General features: G+C 43.5%; 1 protein-coding gene across 1 annotated transcript in view; it reads right to left on the bottom strand.

Moving 5' to 3' along the window:
- Positions 1-13,940, bottom strand: part of sorl1 (sortilin-related receptor, L(DLR class) A repeats containing) — a 76,247-nt gene that overhangs the window by 21,303 nt on the left and 41,004 nt on the right. The window contains exons 7-15 of the mRNA XM_065281237.1: positions 10,673-10,774; positions 10,424-10,593; positions 9,764-9,956; positions 8,004-8,121; positions 5,195-5,268; positions 5,021-5,109; positions 4,738-4,916; positions 2,157-2,343; positions 1,945-2,073 (exon numbers count right to left, since the gene is read on the bottom strand). Of these exons, the coding sequence (XP_065137309.1) occupies positions 1,945-2,073; positions 2,157-2,343; positions 4,738-4,916; positions 5,021-5,109; positions 5,195-5,268; positions 8,004-8,121; positions 9,764-9,956; positions 10,424-10,593; positions 10,673-10,774 (1,241 nt within the window). The remainder of the gene's footprint in view (positions 1-1,944; positions 2,074-2,156; positions 2,344-4,737; positions 4,917-5,020; positions 5,110-5,194; positions 5,269-8,003; positions 8,122-9,763; positions 9,957-10,423; positions 10,594-10,672; positions 10,775-13,940) is intronic.

Here is a 13,940-nt window from a genome sequence, read left to right as displayed (position 1 = left end):
CTGATCACACTGTCGGGGCTCATTTCCCGATAACTACCGGCTGCCTCTACATTATCCCTTACTTGTACCACAGGGCTGTTGAAAGCTTTATTCTGATTGGCCGAGAAATGTTCCACTGGTCTTGATTATTTTTCTGTAAAACACACACCTAACCTGTCAAATAGGGCTGTGACGACTTATTAATCGTGCAAATGCGCGTTTTCTCAATTAATAAATCTGAATGAATTACGGTGAAATGCCGGCACATCCAAAAGCCAGAGGGCGCTCTCGCGTAGAAACGCCATTTGTGTCACAAAAGAAGTAGCATTACAAACGCTATTCCAGGAAATGACTAGAGGCATATTTATATCGCTGTTGTTCAGATTGTTTTAGGTATTTCATGATAATAAAGAAATATTTTAAATGGTTGTGTTTGACGAGTGTTGCTTTTTTAATGCACATTATAAACGACTTAGACTCATAGTGATTTTAGATTGATAAGGACTTCCTACTGATCACAGAGCCGTAGTACACGCACAAGCTGTGCATAAAACACAGAATCGGAGCTTTGCGATTCAGAATTGATTTCAGACAGGTATTTTAAATGGGGAACGCGATGCATCGTCACAGCTCTACTGTCAAATGTTAATAATTGACTATGGTCCATTGAATTATTTGAAAACAATGCACGCTAGCTGCTTCGCATCATGCCGCATTACCACCTTGGGTGTGCATTATTTCTGAATAATTCAACGGCCTGCCGTCAATTATTCCTTCTATTCTGCTTATACCATGGTTATAACAGATATTGCTCTGTTGGTTATAATTCTTATAATCTAATTATGATTTTATGAGCATCAAAGTTTAATATCACCCATTGATTTCACATTAATTTTAATCTTTGACATAGCCTTACTCAGTCAATATTAAAGATATTAAACTTATAATCACAGATTATTTTTATGTTAAAAGCCTTTAGCTGGGTTTTCACACGTAGGGTCAAATATTTGATAGTTCAATGTCATCATGACTGAACACTCATAAACAAGTAATCTAGATAACCGTATAATTATAGTAATTAACATCACTTCTCCATTTCTCCAGTAATAGAGATTAACCTCATTTCCTCCTAGTAATCACATCTCAACTAAATGAGCGAGGCATCTAAACTTATCCAGCTAAATTCAGTTCTGCTGTCTGTGTTCTAAATAAATCCTCTCCTCCTGAATGCAGATAATGAGAGGAGAGATGTGTGATGACACAGCAGTGGCACATCTAATAAAGCTCTCAGGCAGCTGATGATCTGTATCCAGCACAAAATGATGCCATTAAAAAAAAATCACCCTGCTAGTTGATCATTTTTTGTTTCACGGTACTGAATCACGGTGGGAATAATTATTTTGCTCTATGGAGACTAGTCAACAATGTGAAATTTAATTATGTACTGAATACTTTTAGTCAAATAAAGGGGATATTAGCAGTGTGTACTCAAGAGGTCTCAACAGACTGCAATATAAATACATCTGGATGGCCCAACATCTGCTGAGTCAACTTAACCCAATAAAAGGAAGAACAATACAAGCTAATTCATAAGGAGTAATTGACAAACACAAGACACATATAAAAGTGTCACAAGTGGCAAAGCAAAAACAACACGGGTCAGATTTCAGAAACTTTAGAGGTTGAGATTACAACCACTGGTTGCCCTGGTACTGTACATCTTCTGGACAAAGAAAGTCACTGATAAAAAACATTATATGATATCTCGGCTTTTGTTTGTCTGAAACAATGAGCATTAAACTTGTTGGCCCGACACAAACAAATCTTATGTGAAGGGCAAAACAGCTAGGAATTTGTTTTCAAGCAAGACATTGACCCCAACATAAATGACTCCTGAGAAAATATCCTGAATATTCACATCTCATATATATACATATATATAATAAAAAATAACTGGGTTCTTACCCTTTGCTGCGACGATAAGTGGTGCTCACCGGACAGGGTACCGGTGGGGTGTATGGGCTGCCGGAAAACTCTGGATCAGGCACGCAGACCTCAAGAGACAGATCCTCACTCGGCTTGAACCCGTAGTCACTGGAAATCAGAAACAATAATCTACTGAGAATTCATCGAGAATGTGTTCAGTGTTTGGGGCTGAAGATAATTTTAGCTCATACCACTCATAGTCCTGTCGGGTGCAGGAGCAGTTTGACAGAGTCACAGGTCTGTCAAAGTCCTCTCCATTAAAGCAGGTGGCATGAGGGGAACGGCGCTTGTACACTATCTCTCTGCCAAGCAGACAGTCATTTCCCCTCTCATCAGACGGAGACCAAAGTTTGTAGTCGCCCTCGGCGCACGGCACGCCTGTGCATATAAAGCATCATAAAGAAATTGTTTGATAAACTTTTAATGAACTTTAAAGGATATATGTTACCCTGGACATTTTTTTAAAACTGAGATTTAAACATCATTTGTAAATTGAATAACTACGCTTTTTTGTTAGGATAAGAAAATATTTGATCGAGATACAACTATTGGAAAATCTGGAATCTGAATAAGGGTCTTAAATTCTAAATCCAAAAGCCTAAAGCCATTGGTCCAAAATGAGGTCTTAAGCAACACCTATTATTAAAAAAATATATATTTATATATGTACGGTAGGAAATTTGCAAAATACCTTCATGGAACATGATCTTCACTTAAAGGTATAGCGGAAGATTTTCCAGAATTTTAATTCAATTCAATTCAATTTTATTTATATAGCGCTTTTCACAAAAGTCAATTGTTTCAAAGCAGCTTTACATAAATAGAAGCAGTGAAAAGCACAGAAAAACGACAGATAGCACAACAAAATACAAAATAAATTTGCTGCGGCTATGACTCAATATTATAAGTGCACGTATTACTAAAGCAACGTCTAGAAGAGGAGGCTAAGTAAAGCCCAAAAAGGCTGCCTCCCCGGGGTGAAAAACCCCCTAGGAGAAAAAAACCCCTGTGCTTTTATCCGAGGAAAAATAAGTCCTAGGAGGGAAAAACCCTTGGGAGAACGGATAAGGAGATTTAGCAGAGATTAAGCGGGTTCTGCCGGTGATCGTTGGTCAGGCATCAGCTGGGCATCACGTTGAAGGACGGCCAGTAGATCAGAAAGAACCGCCTTCTCCACTTAAAAAAAAAAAAATGCATTTGCGCAACACTCTACCTGCTCCCGAGAGGGAACGCCTAATAAATGTGTGCACGAGAGAGAGCATGCACGAGCCTAGTTCTTCTCATGCACGCTCTGTTTACAAGTTGCTGTCGGCATGGCTCATACATTTAGATGTTTACCGTGTCTGTACGTTTCGTGACTTGTGCCAGAGCTAGAATCGCTAATCATAGCTTACATCGACTTTTACCAGCAGTGATTGTAAATGGATTTCTCCAAATAGCATGACAAACTTTACCTGTCGAGTAGAAACTTTGCGACTGAGGCATCAGTGGGAAGCCCAACCTGTGCTTTTAGCGCACACCAGCGTGTGAAATATTCTTCTAAAATGTTTGTTTCTTCAGAGGCCTTTCTCTTCTGGTCATACAATTCGTAAACACCTTTTCTCTTGCGACCATCAAACATTTTGAAAAAACACAATGAGAACGCGAGCTTCAATGAATGGCTGAAACCGTAGCTCACCACAAATATACACCTGAAAGTGCGCATGTGAAGAAAGTGAGCCTAGGAACGAGCACGGATGAAGGCCTTACGTAAACATATAATTGACAATGAGGATGACCAATAGCCTTGATTATCCACCCAGAAAAAGAAAATCCTCCGCTATACCTTTAATATCCTAATGATTTTTGACCAAAAATAAAAAATAAAATCAATCATTTTAACCCATACAATTTATTTTTGGCTATTGTTACAAATACACCCATGCTACTAATGACTTGTTTTGTGGTCCAGGGTCACATGTAGGCCTGAAATACTTTAAAGTTGCCATGAAACGGAAATAACAATTGGCTTATTTTCCACGCAGTGACGTACATCTGAGTGAAAGCGGCTTCTGAAATGAAATAAAGTAGGGTTGGATTTAAATTTGTCCATCGCGATTTGATTGGATCATTTGAAGTTGGGTAGTGTTGCTAATTGCTAATCGCTGCGATCTTCTCCCGGACTCAGCCTCCTGCCATACCATATGACCGGAAGTAAAGAGAGATCGTTTTTACAAGGGGAGGAGCTTTAAAGATTATGAGGGCACATGAATAATAAAAATAATAAAACTCACAGATAAGTAATTTGTAAAAAATACCACAATATTCCAAAACAAATGACAGTTTTTTATTTTCATGGCAACTTTAAGTATTTCAATATCTGTTCAGGCTTGAATGAATAATATGGGTGTTGCCATGGTATCCTGAGAAGTGGTTACTAAATCCTAATTATAGTCCTGCATAGGATATACACCGCAAGCTATGCGACACAGAAGTATGAATGAAAACTGACGTGTAGCCTATGGCGTAAGTCCTACACGGAAATATAATGGGCCCTTAAAAAACTGATTATTAGGGCTTTGCTAAATGGTTGATAAAGTATTGCAGGATGTTGCTACACAGTTGCTGAGATGTCCTGGGTGTTTACATGGATTCAGACTCAAATAACATACAAACCATCCTTAGTATTCTGTATTAGTATTTAGTATCAGTATTATATTTAACTTTCAGCAAACAAATATTGTCAATTCTCTACCATGTCTCATTTATGTTATTACTGCATTGAATTCTTACCAAGCACATCGCTGGCGTTGACCTGCACGATTAGCCAGCTGTGTTTCTGGTCAGCATAGGAGCCGAAGATGGTGAAGATGGTGCTCTTCTCACCCGGCTCCGTCAGCAGCTGGTAAACGTGCACCTCCTGATCGGAGAACTGAAAATCTTTCCAGGTTTCCCCCTCGTTGGTACTGAACCTGAGCCAGCAAAGATAAGACAGCTATCAGTAATATCCTAAAGCCGGATAATCCTCTGAGGTCTTTTGATAAAAATGAAATGATCTTTAAAGGATGATACTCACTTGAGAGTTTTGGTGGATCCGCCCTGTGCTATAGCCATTAGGATTCCTCCATGGTCTCCCCAGGTATAGAAATGAGGACCAGCCAAGGCCTGAAGTACAATGTGATGGCAAATGATTAGTAAATATAGTAGTAGATGTCAGATTTCTAATGTGCAGAATAAAGCAGGTCTTCACCTCTTTCCACCTGACCCCTGCGCTGCTCGATACATACACATTGGGCTTATTGGCCAGATTTTTTCCCACGGATCCTGTGTAGAGTAAAGGGAGAGATAAAGAGAGAATGGATGGTCAATAATCACACTGCATATCTCATATCATATATCACAGGCCTGTTTACTCTTGTCTAAGTGATTGATCCGAAAACAAGTGGACAGCGCCAAACCAATGTGCACATTGGGTCTTAAAGGATTTGTTATCCAATCACTCAAATCACATTCATAGCTAGTCCCAAATGGATGTGACCACATGTGACCAAGAGAAGAATAAAAGTATCCTGCACGTCACTTAAGTCTTTTCTCAGCCTCTTTTGCATCTCGCCGCACGGATCTTAAACTCTCATATTACTTTCCTGAAACATTTACCGCTCCATTACCGCAGGTAGTATTCTCATTTATTAATTCTAGTGGTAATGAACTTCATTTACATTAATGTCCTTAACAGAGATATGCGCTGGAAGAAAGCACTTAACACATATTTTTCAATGAGAACAATGTTGGGGTGGTGTGGTCGCTCTCGGCTGGATAATTCGATGAGAGTGAGGATGTGTTTGTATGTGATAATTAGCCAGTGGGAGAAGTACAAATAATTAGCACATCTGCGTTGAAGCGATAGCAGCCGGAGTGGGCAGACATTTTCACAAGCCTCCACTTCTCGGCCTTAGCTGCATGCGTATTATCTAATAATCATTTAATTAAAGATCTGCCTTCGTCTGGCAGGGAGGAGAGAGAGAAAGAGAGAGACAGAGAAAGAGAGAGATTCAAAATGGAGGGAGTGCCTTTCAAGCTGCAAAATAAATGCTTTACACCAATTGCTTCCAATCATTTCACCAGACGTTTAAGAAATATTTACATGTATGCTTTTGGCAAAAACTATTGTCCAAAGTGACTTACAGTGCATTTTGTGTTCACTTGGATCAAACTCATGACCTCTGCATGGCAAGGCACATCATTATTACCTTTTAGCCATTTCTTTTTCAAGTATTTTGAAAGCGAATTACATTTGTTTTATATGTCTACCCCTGCAGAACCTGTAAGGGTTTTAACACTTTCCCCGCCACTGACAAGTGATCTCGTCAATCCACAATAGCGCTATTATTAAATTTCATTTAATATATTGAATGTTTATATATTTAAAGAAGAGGTTTTTATGGGAGGCATTACTTTTGTGAAAATCATGAAAAATGCTGGCGGGGAAAGAGTTAAAAAGGATGACACTTTTGTCATTATTCTCATGGCATTCCACTGTTTGACTTTATTCGTATGGAAGGTTTTTTCTGCCAATTTAAAACTAAATTAATTAAAAGATCAAATAAAAATACAATCGCTAAATATTTTCCAAATTTGAAAATGAAACTCTAAATAAAAAATTAAAACATTAAATTATTACATTTTCAAGGTGATAATGCATCTTTCCTTGATCTTTTATTGATGGTTTGACTTTTCATTTTCAATACAATCTCGAGGCAATACATTTTTAAAAAGGCTTTTTTTTCATGCTCAAGCAATAATAGTGATAAAATTATAATGTAAATTCAGTTTAATTTTATGTTCTCTTTTATTTAATAGCTTTCATTTTCTTTTTTCATTTTCTACTTGTATGCAAATTCTATGTTAATCAGTGGGTGGGGTATTACTTGCTCAAGAAATGAGGATTGGCTGAAGCAGTGTTGCCAACTTAGCGACTTTATTGCTACATTTAGCGACTTTTAGACCAATTTCGACAAACCTAGCCAGAGTCCTGCAACGGGTCGGGTACCCGCGGATACCCGCAAAAAAATGGGTGGATTGTGACATTCCTAAAATTCACGGGCGGGATGCGGGCGGATAATTAACTCCGTGCGGGCGGGCATTAGCGCGAATGAAAATATGTGCAATATTTGTATGTCTAAATCAGTGGTTCTTAACGTTAGCCTCGAGGCCCACTGCCCTGCACATTTTGTATGTCTCCCTTTAACACACCTGATTCAAATCATCAGCTTATTAGAAGAGATCTCAATGAACTGAACTGAGTCTGTGAGATAAAAGAGACATAGAAAATGTGCAGAGCAGTGGGCCTCGAGGAATAACGTTAAGAACCACTGGTCTAAATAACCATTACACGCGCAATATATGATATTTGACCCATCACATCACCACCACTGCGACATTTGTTGATGCTTCTCATGGCCAAGTTGGAGCGAGCGTTGCAGGAGTTGCATAAATTTTTGCCATTGATAGCCGGAAGCTGGAAACATCTTCTTTTAGAAAGCATTAAGAGATGACACTTGTAGGAGCACAGCAGGGGTTGTGTAAGTAGGTTGTATTTTTTCTTGTGCTTTATTTCATTAATAGGTCTATTTGTGTATAGTTATCAGATTCCATAGCCTATTTAGGTGCCGATGATAGGCTACTTGAATGGCGCAAAACAAAGCGCACTTTAGCCTCTTTCATAAGCCAAAGTAAACCTAGAAACTGTTTGGATGAATCTTAGCTTCACATCTGTACAGATAGGTAAAAAAAAATATTTAATGTTTAAATTGTTATTTTAGCATTTAATTTTCAAATTTGGGACATACTTTGTGATTTTATTTTATCATTTAGTTTTGGAGTGACATTAGTATGATTAAATATTGACAGATACTGTGAACTAATTCTTGATAAGAGCAGAGAAATGAAAACAGGAAGAACCAGGGCTAGCAGCACGATTGCAAGCCTGCTCGTATTTCCTCTGTTGCTCGCGTAAACACGATAGTGTTTAACCACAGATCACACAGCATGTGGCTCACCTGTTGCCATGATGAGGCCAGGTGCAGACTCTTTAGATAGAATAGGAATCCTACGCAGCTGAATATTCAGTAGTTGACTCCACCGCTGGGCCAAGTGCAGGGAACATCCATTTTCCAGCTGCGACAGAGACCGAGAGAGAGAGAGAAAGTGAGGTAAGAGACTGCGAAGATGCTGTTGTTTTTAGATATACATCTAACAACAAAGGGGAAAAAATAAAACACCTCTTACCACATCTGCAACAGTTCAACTCCAACACACTCATGAACACAAAACCACAGCATCATAAAAGTCAGCAAAAACTTGATCTAACGTATCTGATAAGTTCATCAGAAAACACACACACACACACACAATGGCTGCTGAACCTTTTTAGCAGCAACTAAATTGCATACTTAATATACACTCACCTAAAGGATTATTAGGAACGCCATACTAATACTGTGTTTGACCCCCTTTCGCCTTCAGAACTGTCTTAATTCTACGTGGCATTGATTTAACAAGGTGCTGAAAGCATTCTTTAGAAATGTTGGCCCATATTGATAATATAGCATCTTGCAGTTGATGGAGATTGGTGGGATGCACATCCAGGGCCCGAAGCTCCCGATCCACCACATCCCAAAGATGCTCTATTGGGTTGAGATCTGGTGACTGTGGGGGCCATTTTAGTACAGTGAACTCATTGTCATGTTCAAGAAACCAATGTGAAATGATTCAAGCTTTGTGACATGGTGCATTATCCTGCTGGAAGTAGCCAACAGAGGATGGGTACATGGTGGTCATAAAGGGATGGACATGGTCAGAAACAATGCTCAGGTAGGCTGTGGCATTTAAACGATGCCCAATTGGCACTAAGGGGCCTAAAGTAGGCCAAGAAAACATCCCCCACACCATTACACCACCAGCAGCAGCCTGCACAATGGTTACAAGGTTACGATGGATCCATGTTCTCATTCTGTTTACGCCAAATTCTGACTCTACCATCTAAATGTCTCAATATAAATCAAGACTCATCAGACCAGGCAACATTTTTCCAGTCTTTAACTGTCCAATTTTGGTGAGCTTGTGCCAATTGTAGCCTCTTTTTCCTATTTGTAGTGGAGATGAGTGGTACCCGGTGGGGTCTTCTGCTGTTGTAGCCGATCCGCCTCAAGGTTGTGCGTTATGTGGCTTCACAAATGCTTTGCTGCATACCTTGGTTGTAACGAGTGGTTATTTCAGTCAAAGTTGCTCTTCTATCAGCTTGAATCAGTCGGCCCCCATTCTCCTCTGACCTCTAGCATCAACAAGGCATTTTCGCCCACAGTACTGCCGCATACTGGATGTTTTTCCCTTTTCACACCATTCTTTGTAAACCCTAGAAATGGTTGTGCATGAAAATCCCAGTAACTGAGCAGATTGTGAAATACTCAGACCGGCCCGTCTGGCACGAACAACCATTGCTTAAATCACATTTCTTCCCCATTCTGACATTCAGTTTGGAGTTCAGGAGATTATCTTGACCAGGACCACACTCCTAAATGCATTGAAGCAACTGCCATGTGATTGGTTGATTAGATAATTGCATAAATAAGAAATTGAACAGGTGTTCCTAATAATCCTTTAGGTGAGTGTATACAGAAATGTCTATTAAAAAGCTGTTTGTTTGTAGTTTACGAGAAAATATATTCATATTTCATAATAATAATCCACAAACGTGGCATAATTTTACTAACGTATTTATGTATTGACTAGACTGTAAAGTAATGGACACCTTCAGTACCTTACAGTCTATGGTTCCCCCCAGGCTGTCTGCTGCAGGCGGCTGCAAAAGTTCCCAGGTTCCTCCTTTATCGAACGTGATGACGGACCGCATGTTGTCCTCTGTGACTGTGCCATTGATCAGCGTGGCCACGAACACCCCCCTCAGTCCCTCTACCCGGTGGAGGTCCGCAAATGGCTCATTGGCAAAGTACCTTCAAACACACAAACACACTATAATTTGCTTCGACGTGACATTCATATCTGGCAAGAGAGGTGCCGTTCGAAAATGCCAATGGCACGAGAAGCCTAGCACATCTCATCTGCATTCTGCACTGCAGTAATTGCGTCTGAGCTCCCAGACGGCCGTGCTGAGCTCAGTGGTTTGGCTGTGGGCGAGATCCCGCTTTGCCGCAGAGTAAAACACTAGCGTGTCCTTGGAAAACCGTGTAAGAATGATGGATTGCTTTCCACCGATAGTCTGAGCTGAGGGACCGGTGTGTGAAGACGGCTCTTGCTAACTTGCTTGTCAGTTGAAGCATGGTGGTTCACGTAAAGGTGATGAGGCCACAAGCTCAACAAAGTTTGCTGATCTGGGAACATCTTGTACTTTGTTAAATCATGTTATTGGATACAGAATCTCCGGAGCAGAAAGGTCTCACAAACAGTGATTTCAAGTTACCTGATAAGAGTGTTGCTCCCGGAGCCTTCGGGGCTGTAGTACAACACGTTCTCCAGGGACAAAGAAAAGGCCAGACCTTGTGTGTCGGAAATGTACAGGTGTGTGACGTTGTTATTGTGGTTTACGCACACAAACACCTGGTCCTCTGAAGCATCTGCTATGTAGTATTCCTGCAGAGGGAATGACAAAAAAATGCATCAAAAGTCATGGCCATGAATCCATTCAGTGCTATATTCAAGCTTTACTCACTGTAATAGGGTGTCGGGTGTTAAACTGAGCTGCTCTCATTGGTTGGCGGTTGTAGGAAACCCACAGCTGAACAGACTGAGGTTCACGGCTCCCAAACAATGTCTGTAAAAACAAAATAAATCACAATCTTTCACAATTTGTCCCATTTTCTCTTCAACTTTAAAATTATAGCAAACCTTTACTACTTTTTCTTTAACTCATAACCGGAGAAAACTATTTAAATGAGGCAGTATAGCATCAAACGAGAGTTACGTATGTAACTACGGTTCTATGAATCCCGGATGACCGCCAGAGGCGGTGCTTAAGCACTGAATGATCCATCTCGCGCATGCGCAGGTCGAGTGTTTATACCAACAAAGTCACCCGTGACCCCTGATGCCTACGGAGAGTCTATAACTTCCGGTGACATCAGAGGATCTGTTCCTACAGAATCTTCTCGCGAGTACACAGTGATTCTGAGTGACAGAACGCTCTGGCGGTCATCCGGGATTCATAGAACCGTAGTTACATACGTAACTCTCGTTCTATTTCATCCCTACTGACCGCCAGAGGCGGTGCTTAAGCACTGGATGACATATACCAAAAAAGTCACGAGGAATTTAGCACATACCTTATTGAGAGGAGAGCACAGAGTCCGGCAACAGGACCACCTCCAGTGGATGGGGGGTGGCGACATTCACCCGGTAGAACCTGGAGAAGGTACTTGGGGATGCCCATGATGCCGCCTCACAGATGCGCTCCAGGGGCACGCCGCGCAGGGCCGCCCATGAAGTTGAGACCGCCCTGGTAGAGTGGCACCTCACCCCGGATGGCAGGGGGTGACCACCTCGTTTATATGCCTGGGTGATTACATCCACCACCCAATGAGACAACCGCTGTCTGGAGAGAGCACAGCCCCTTCTAGGACCACCATAGCAGAGGAAGAGCTGGTCTGACTGCCTTATACTCGCAGTCGCGACCACGTAGGTTTTGAGAGCCCGTACGGGACACAGCCGCTGTAATCTATCCTCCCCTTCTGGGGGAGTAAATTGCGCCAGGTGGATAGGTTGGTTAAGGTTGGATGAAGACAAAACCTTCGGAAGAAAAGCTGTATTCGGCCACAGGGTAACCCCTGAGCCATCGGAGTTCCACCGCAAACATGAGTTACTCACAGAGAGCGCATGAAGTTCCCCAACACGCTTCGCTGACGTGATAGCAAGGAGAAAGGCAGTCTTAATAGAGACCCACTTCAGCTCTGCCTGAGCCAGGGGTTCAAAGGGAGGTGAGCATAGAGAATCGAGCACCAGGTGCAGATCCCAGGCTGGGGCGCGCTGTGCTCGTGGGGGGCGTAACCGCCATGCACCCTTCAGAAAAAGAGACACCAATCTGTGACACCCCACAGTGTCGTTGTCCACCCGAGCATGTCGAGAGGAAATAGCTGCCACATATACCCTCAAGGTAGCCGGGGACCGGCCGCCATCCAAGAGTGACTGGAGGAACTCTAGAATCTTTGGAACTGAACAGTGCACAGGGTCCACATCCCTGTCTGAGCACCATGTAGTAAACAGCTGCCACCTGTTCTCATACTGCGCCCGGGTAGAAGGCGCCCTTGCATTCAATATGGTATTGCAGACGCCATCTGAACACTCCGTCAGCAGCGGGTCGGGCCCTGCAGTGACCAGACCCACAGCTGCAGGCGATGAGGATCGGGATGCCAGATTCGGCCCTGTAACTGAGACAGGAGATCCCTCCTGTCTGGGAGGCGCCACGGTGAACCGTTGCAGAGACTGTACAACAGTGGAAACCATGTTCTTCCCGGCCAGAAGGGGGCTACCAACAGTAGCCTGTGACCCTGCTGGAGGACTCTCTGCAGTGTTGGAAGAATCAGAGGGATTGGTGGAAAAGCATAGAGGAGACCCTCTGGCCAATCGTGTGCGAGAGCATCCTGGCCCAGAGGGCTGCTCTTCTCCGTCCAGGAGAACCAGAGGGGGCAATGGGTCGATTCCTCTGAGGCAAAGAGATCCACCCCTGCCCTGCCGAAGATGTCCCAGATGCTGAGGACCACATCCGGATGAAGCCGCCACTCTCCCGGCGGAGGCTTGCAACGGGAGAGTAAGTCTGCCGCCTGATTCTGCTCCCCAGGCAAATACATCGCCCTCAGGCTGGCCAGGTGTGGCCCTGCCCACAGCAGGAGGTCCTGGGACGCCTGCAGCAGCGGTGCAGACCTGGTGCCTCCTTGGTGGTTTATGTGAGACACAGTTGAGACATTGTCTGATCGCACAAGCACATGCCGGCCTCCCAGGAAGGGAAGAAAGGCCTGCAATGCCCTGTGCACAGCCCGCAGTTCCAGAACATTGATGTGCTGTGAGCGCTCCCGGACAGACCACAGCCCCTGAGTTGTTCGATTCTGCCACACAGCACCCCACCCCGAGAGAGAAGCATCTGTTGTGAGGATTTCCCGACGAGATGCAATGGAACCCAAGGGCATGCCCTGCAGGAGAAATGACCTTACTCTCCATGGGGCCAGAGCAAGAAGGCAACGACGTGACACCTTGAGTTTCCTGTGTCGGTGCCACTGGACATCTAGATGAAAGCCGTGCAACCACCTCTGGAGGGGACGCAGCGACAGCAGTCCTAGAGGAATCACGGTAGCGGCAGCCGTCAGCTTCCCTAGGAGGCGCAAAAACTCCACATAGCGTAACTGCCTGCCCTCTCGAAACAGGAGGAGGAGGTGGAGGATGTCGTCCACCCGCTGTGGTGATGGGCGAGCCTTCATGGTGACTGCATCTAGAGTCATACCGAGAAAAAGCGTGCCCTGCGATGGAACCAGGCAACTCTTTGTAAAATTCACCCGGAGGCCCAGGCGGGCCACATGGGAGAGAAGACACGACGTGTCCAGTGCCACTTGAGACTGGGATGGCGCACAGATGAGCCAGTCGTCCAGATATGGGAGAATCTTCATGCCCCGCGACTGCAAGTGCGAAAGGGCTGCGGTCACACACCTGGTGAACACCCGAGGGGAGAGGGAGAGACCGAATGGGAGCACTCGGAACTGGAAATGGCGCCCTTGAAAGGCAAACCGCAGAAACTGCCGATGGTGTGGAGCTATAGGGATGTGGAAGTAGGCATCCTTCAGGTCTACTGACGTAAACCACTCTCCTTTGGCAATTGTACGTAGAACCTCTGCAGTGGTCAGCATGTGGAACCTCAGAACCTTCAGGAACCTGTTGAGACCCCTCAGGTCGAGGATAGGACGGAGTCCGCCATCTTTCTTTGCTACCAGAAAGTA

Source organism: Paramisgurnus dabryanus, chromosome 8 (genome assembly GCF_030506205.2).
Source record: "Paramisgurnus dabryanus chromosome 8, PD_genome_1.1, whole genome shotgun sequence".
Taxonomy (NCBI): Eukaryota; Metazoa; Chordata; class Actinopteri; order Cypriniformes; family Cobitidae; genus Paramisgurnus; species Paramisgurnus dabryanus.
Note: the sequence above shows the minus strand (reverse complement) of the source record. Positions and strands in the feature narration are given on the sequence as shown.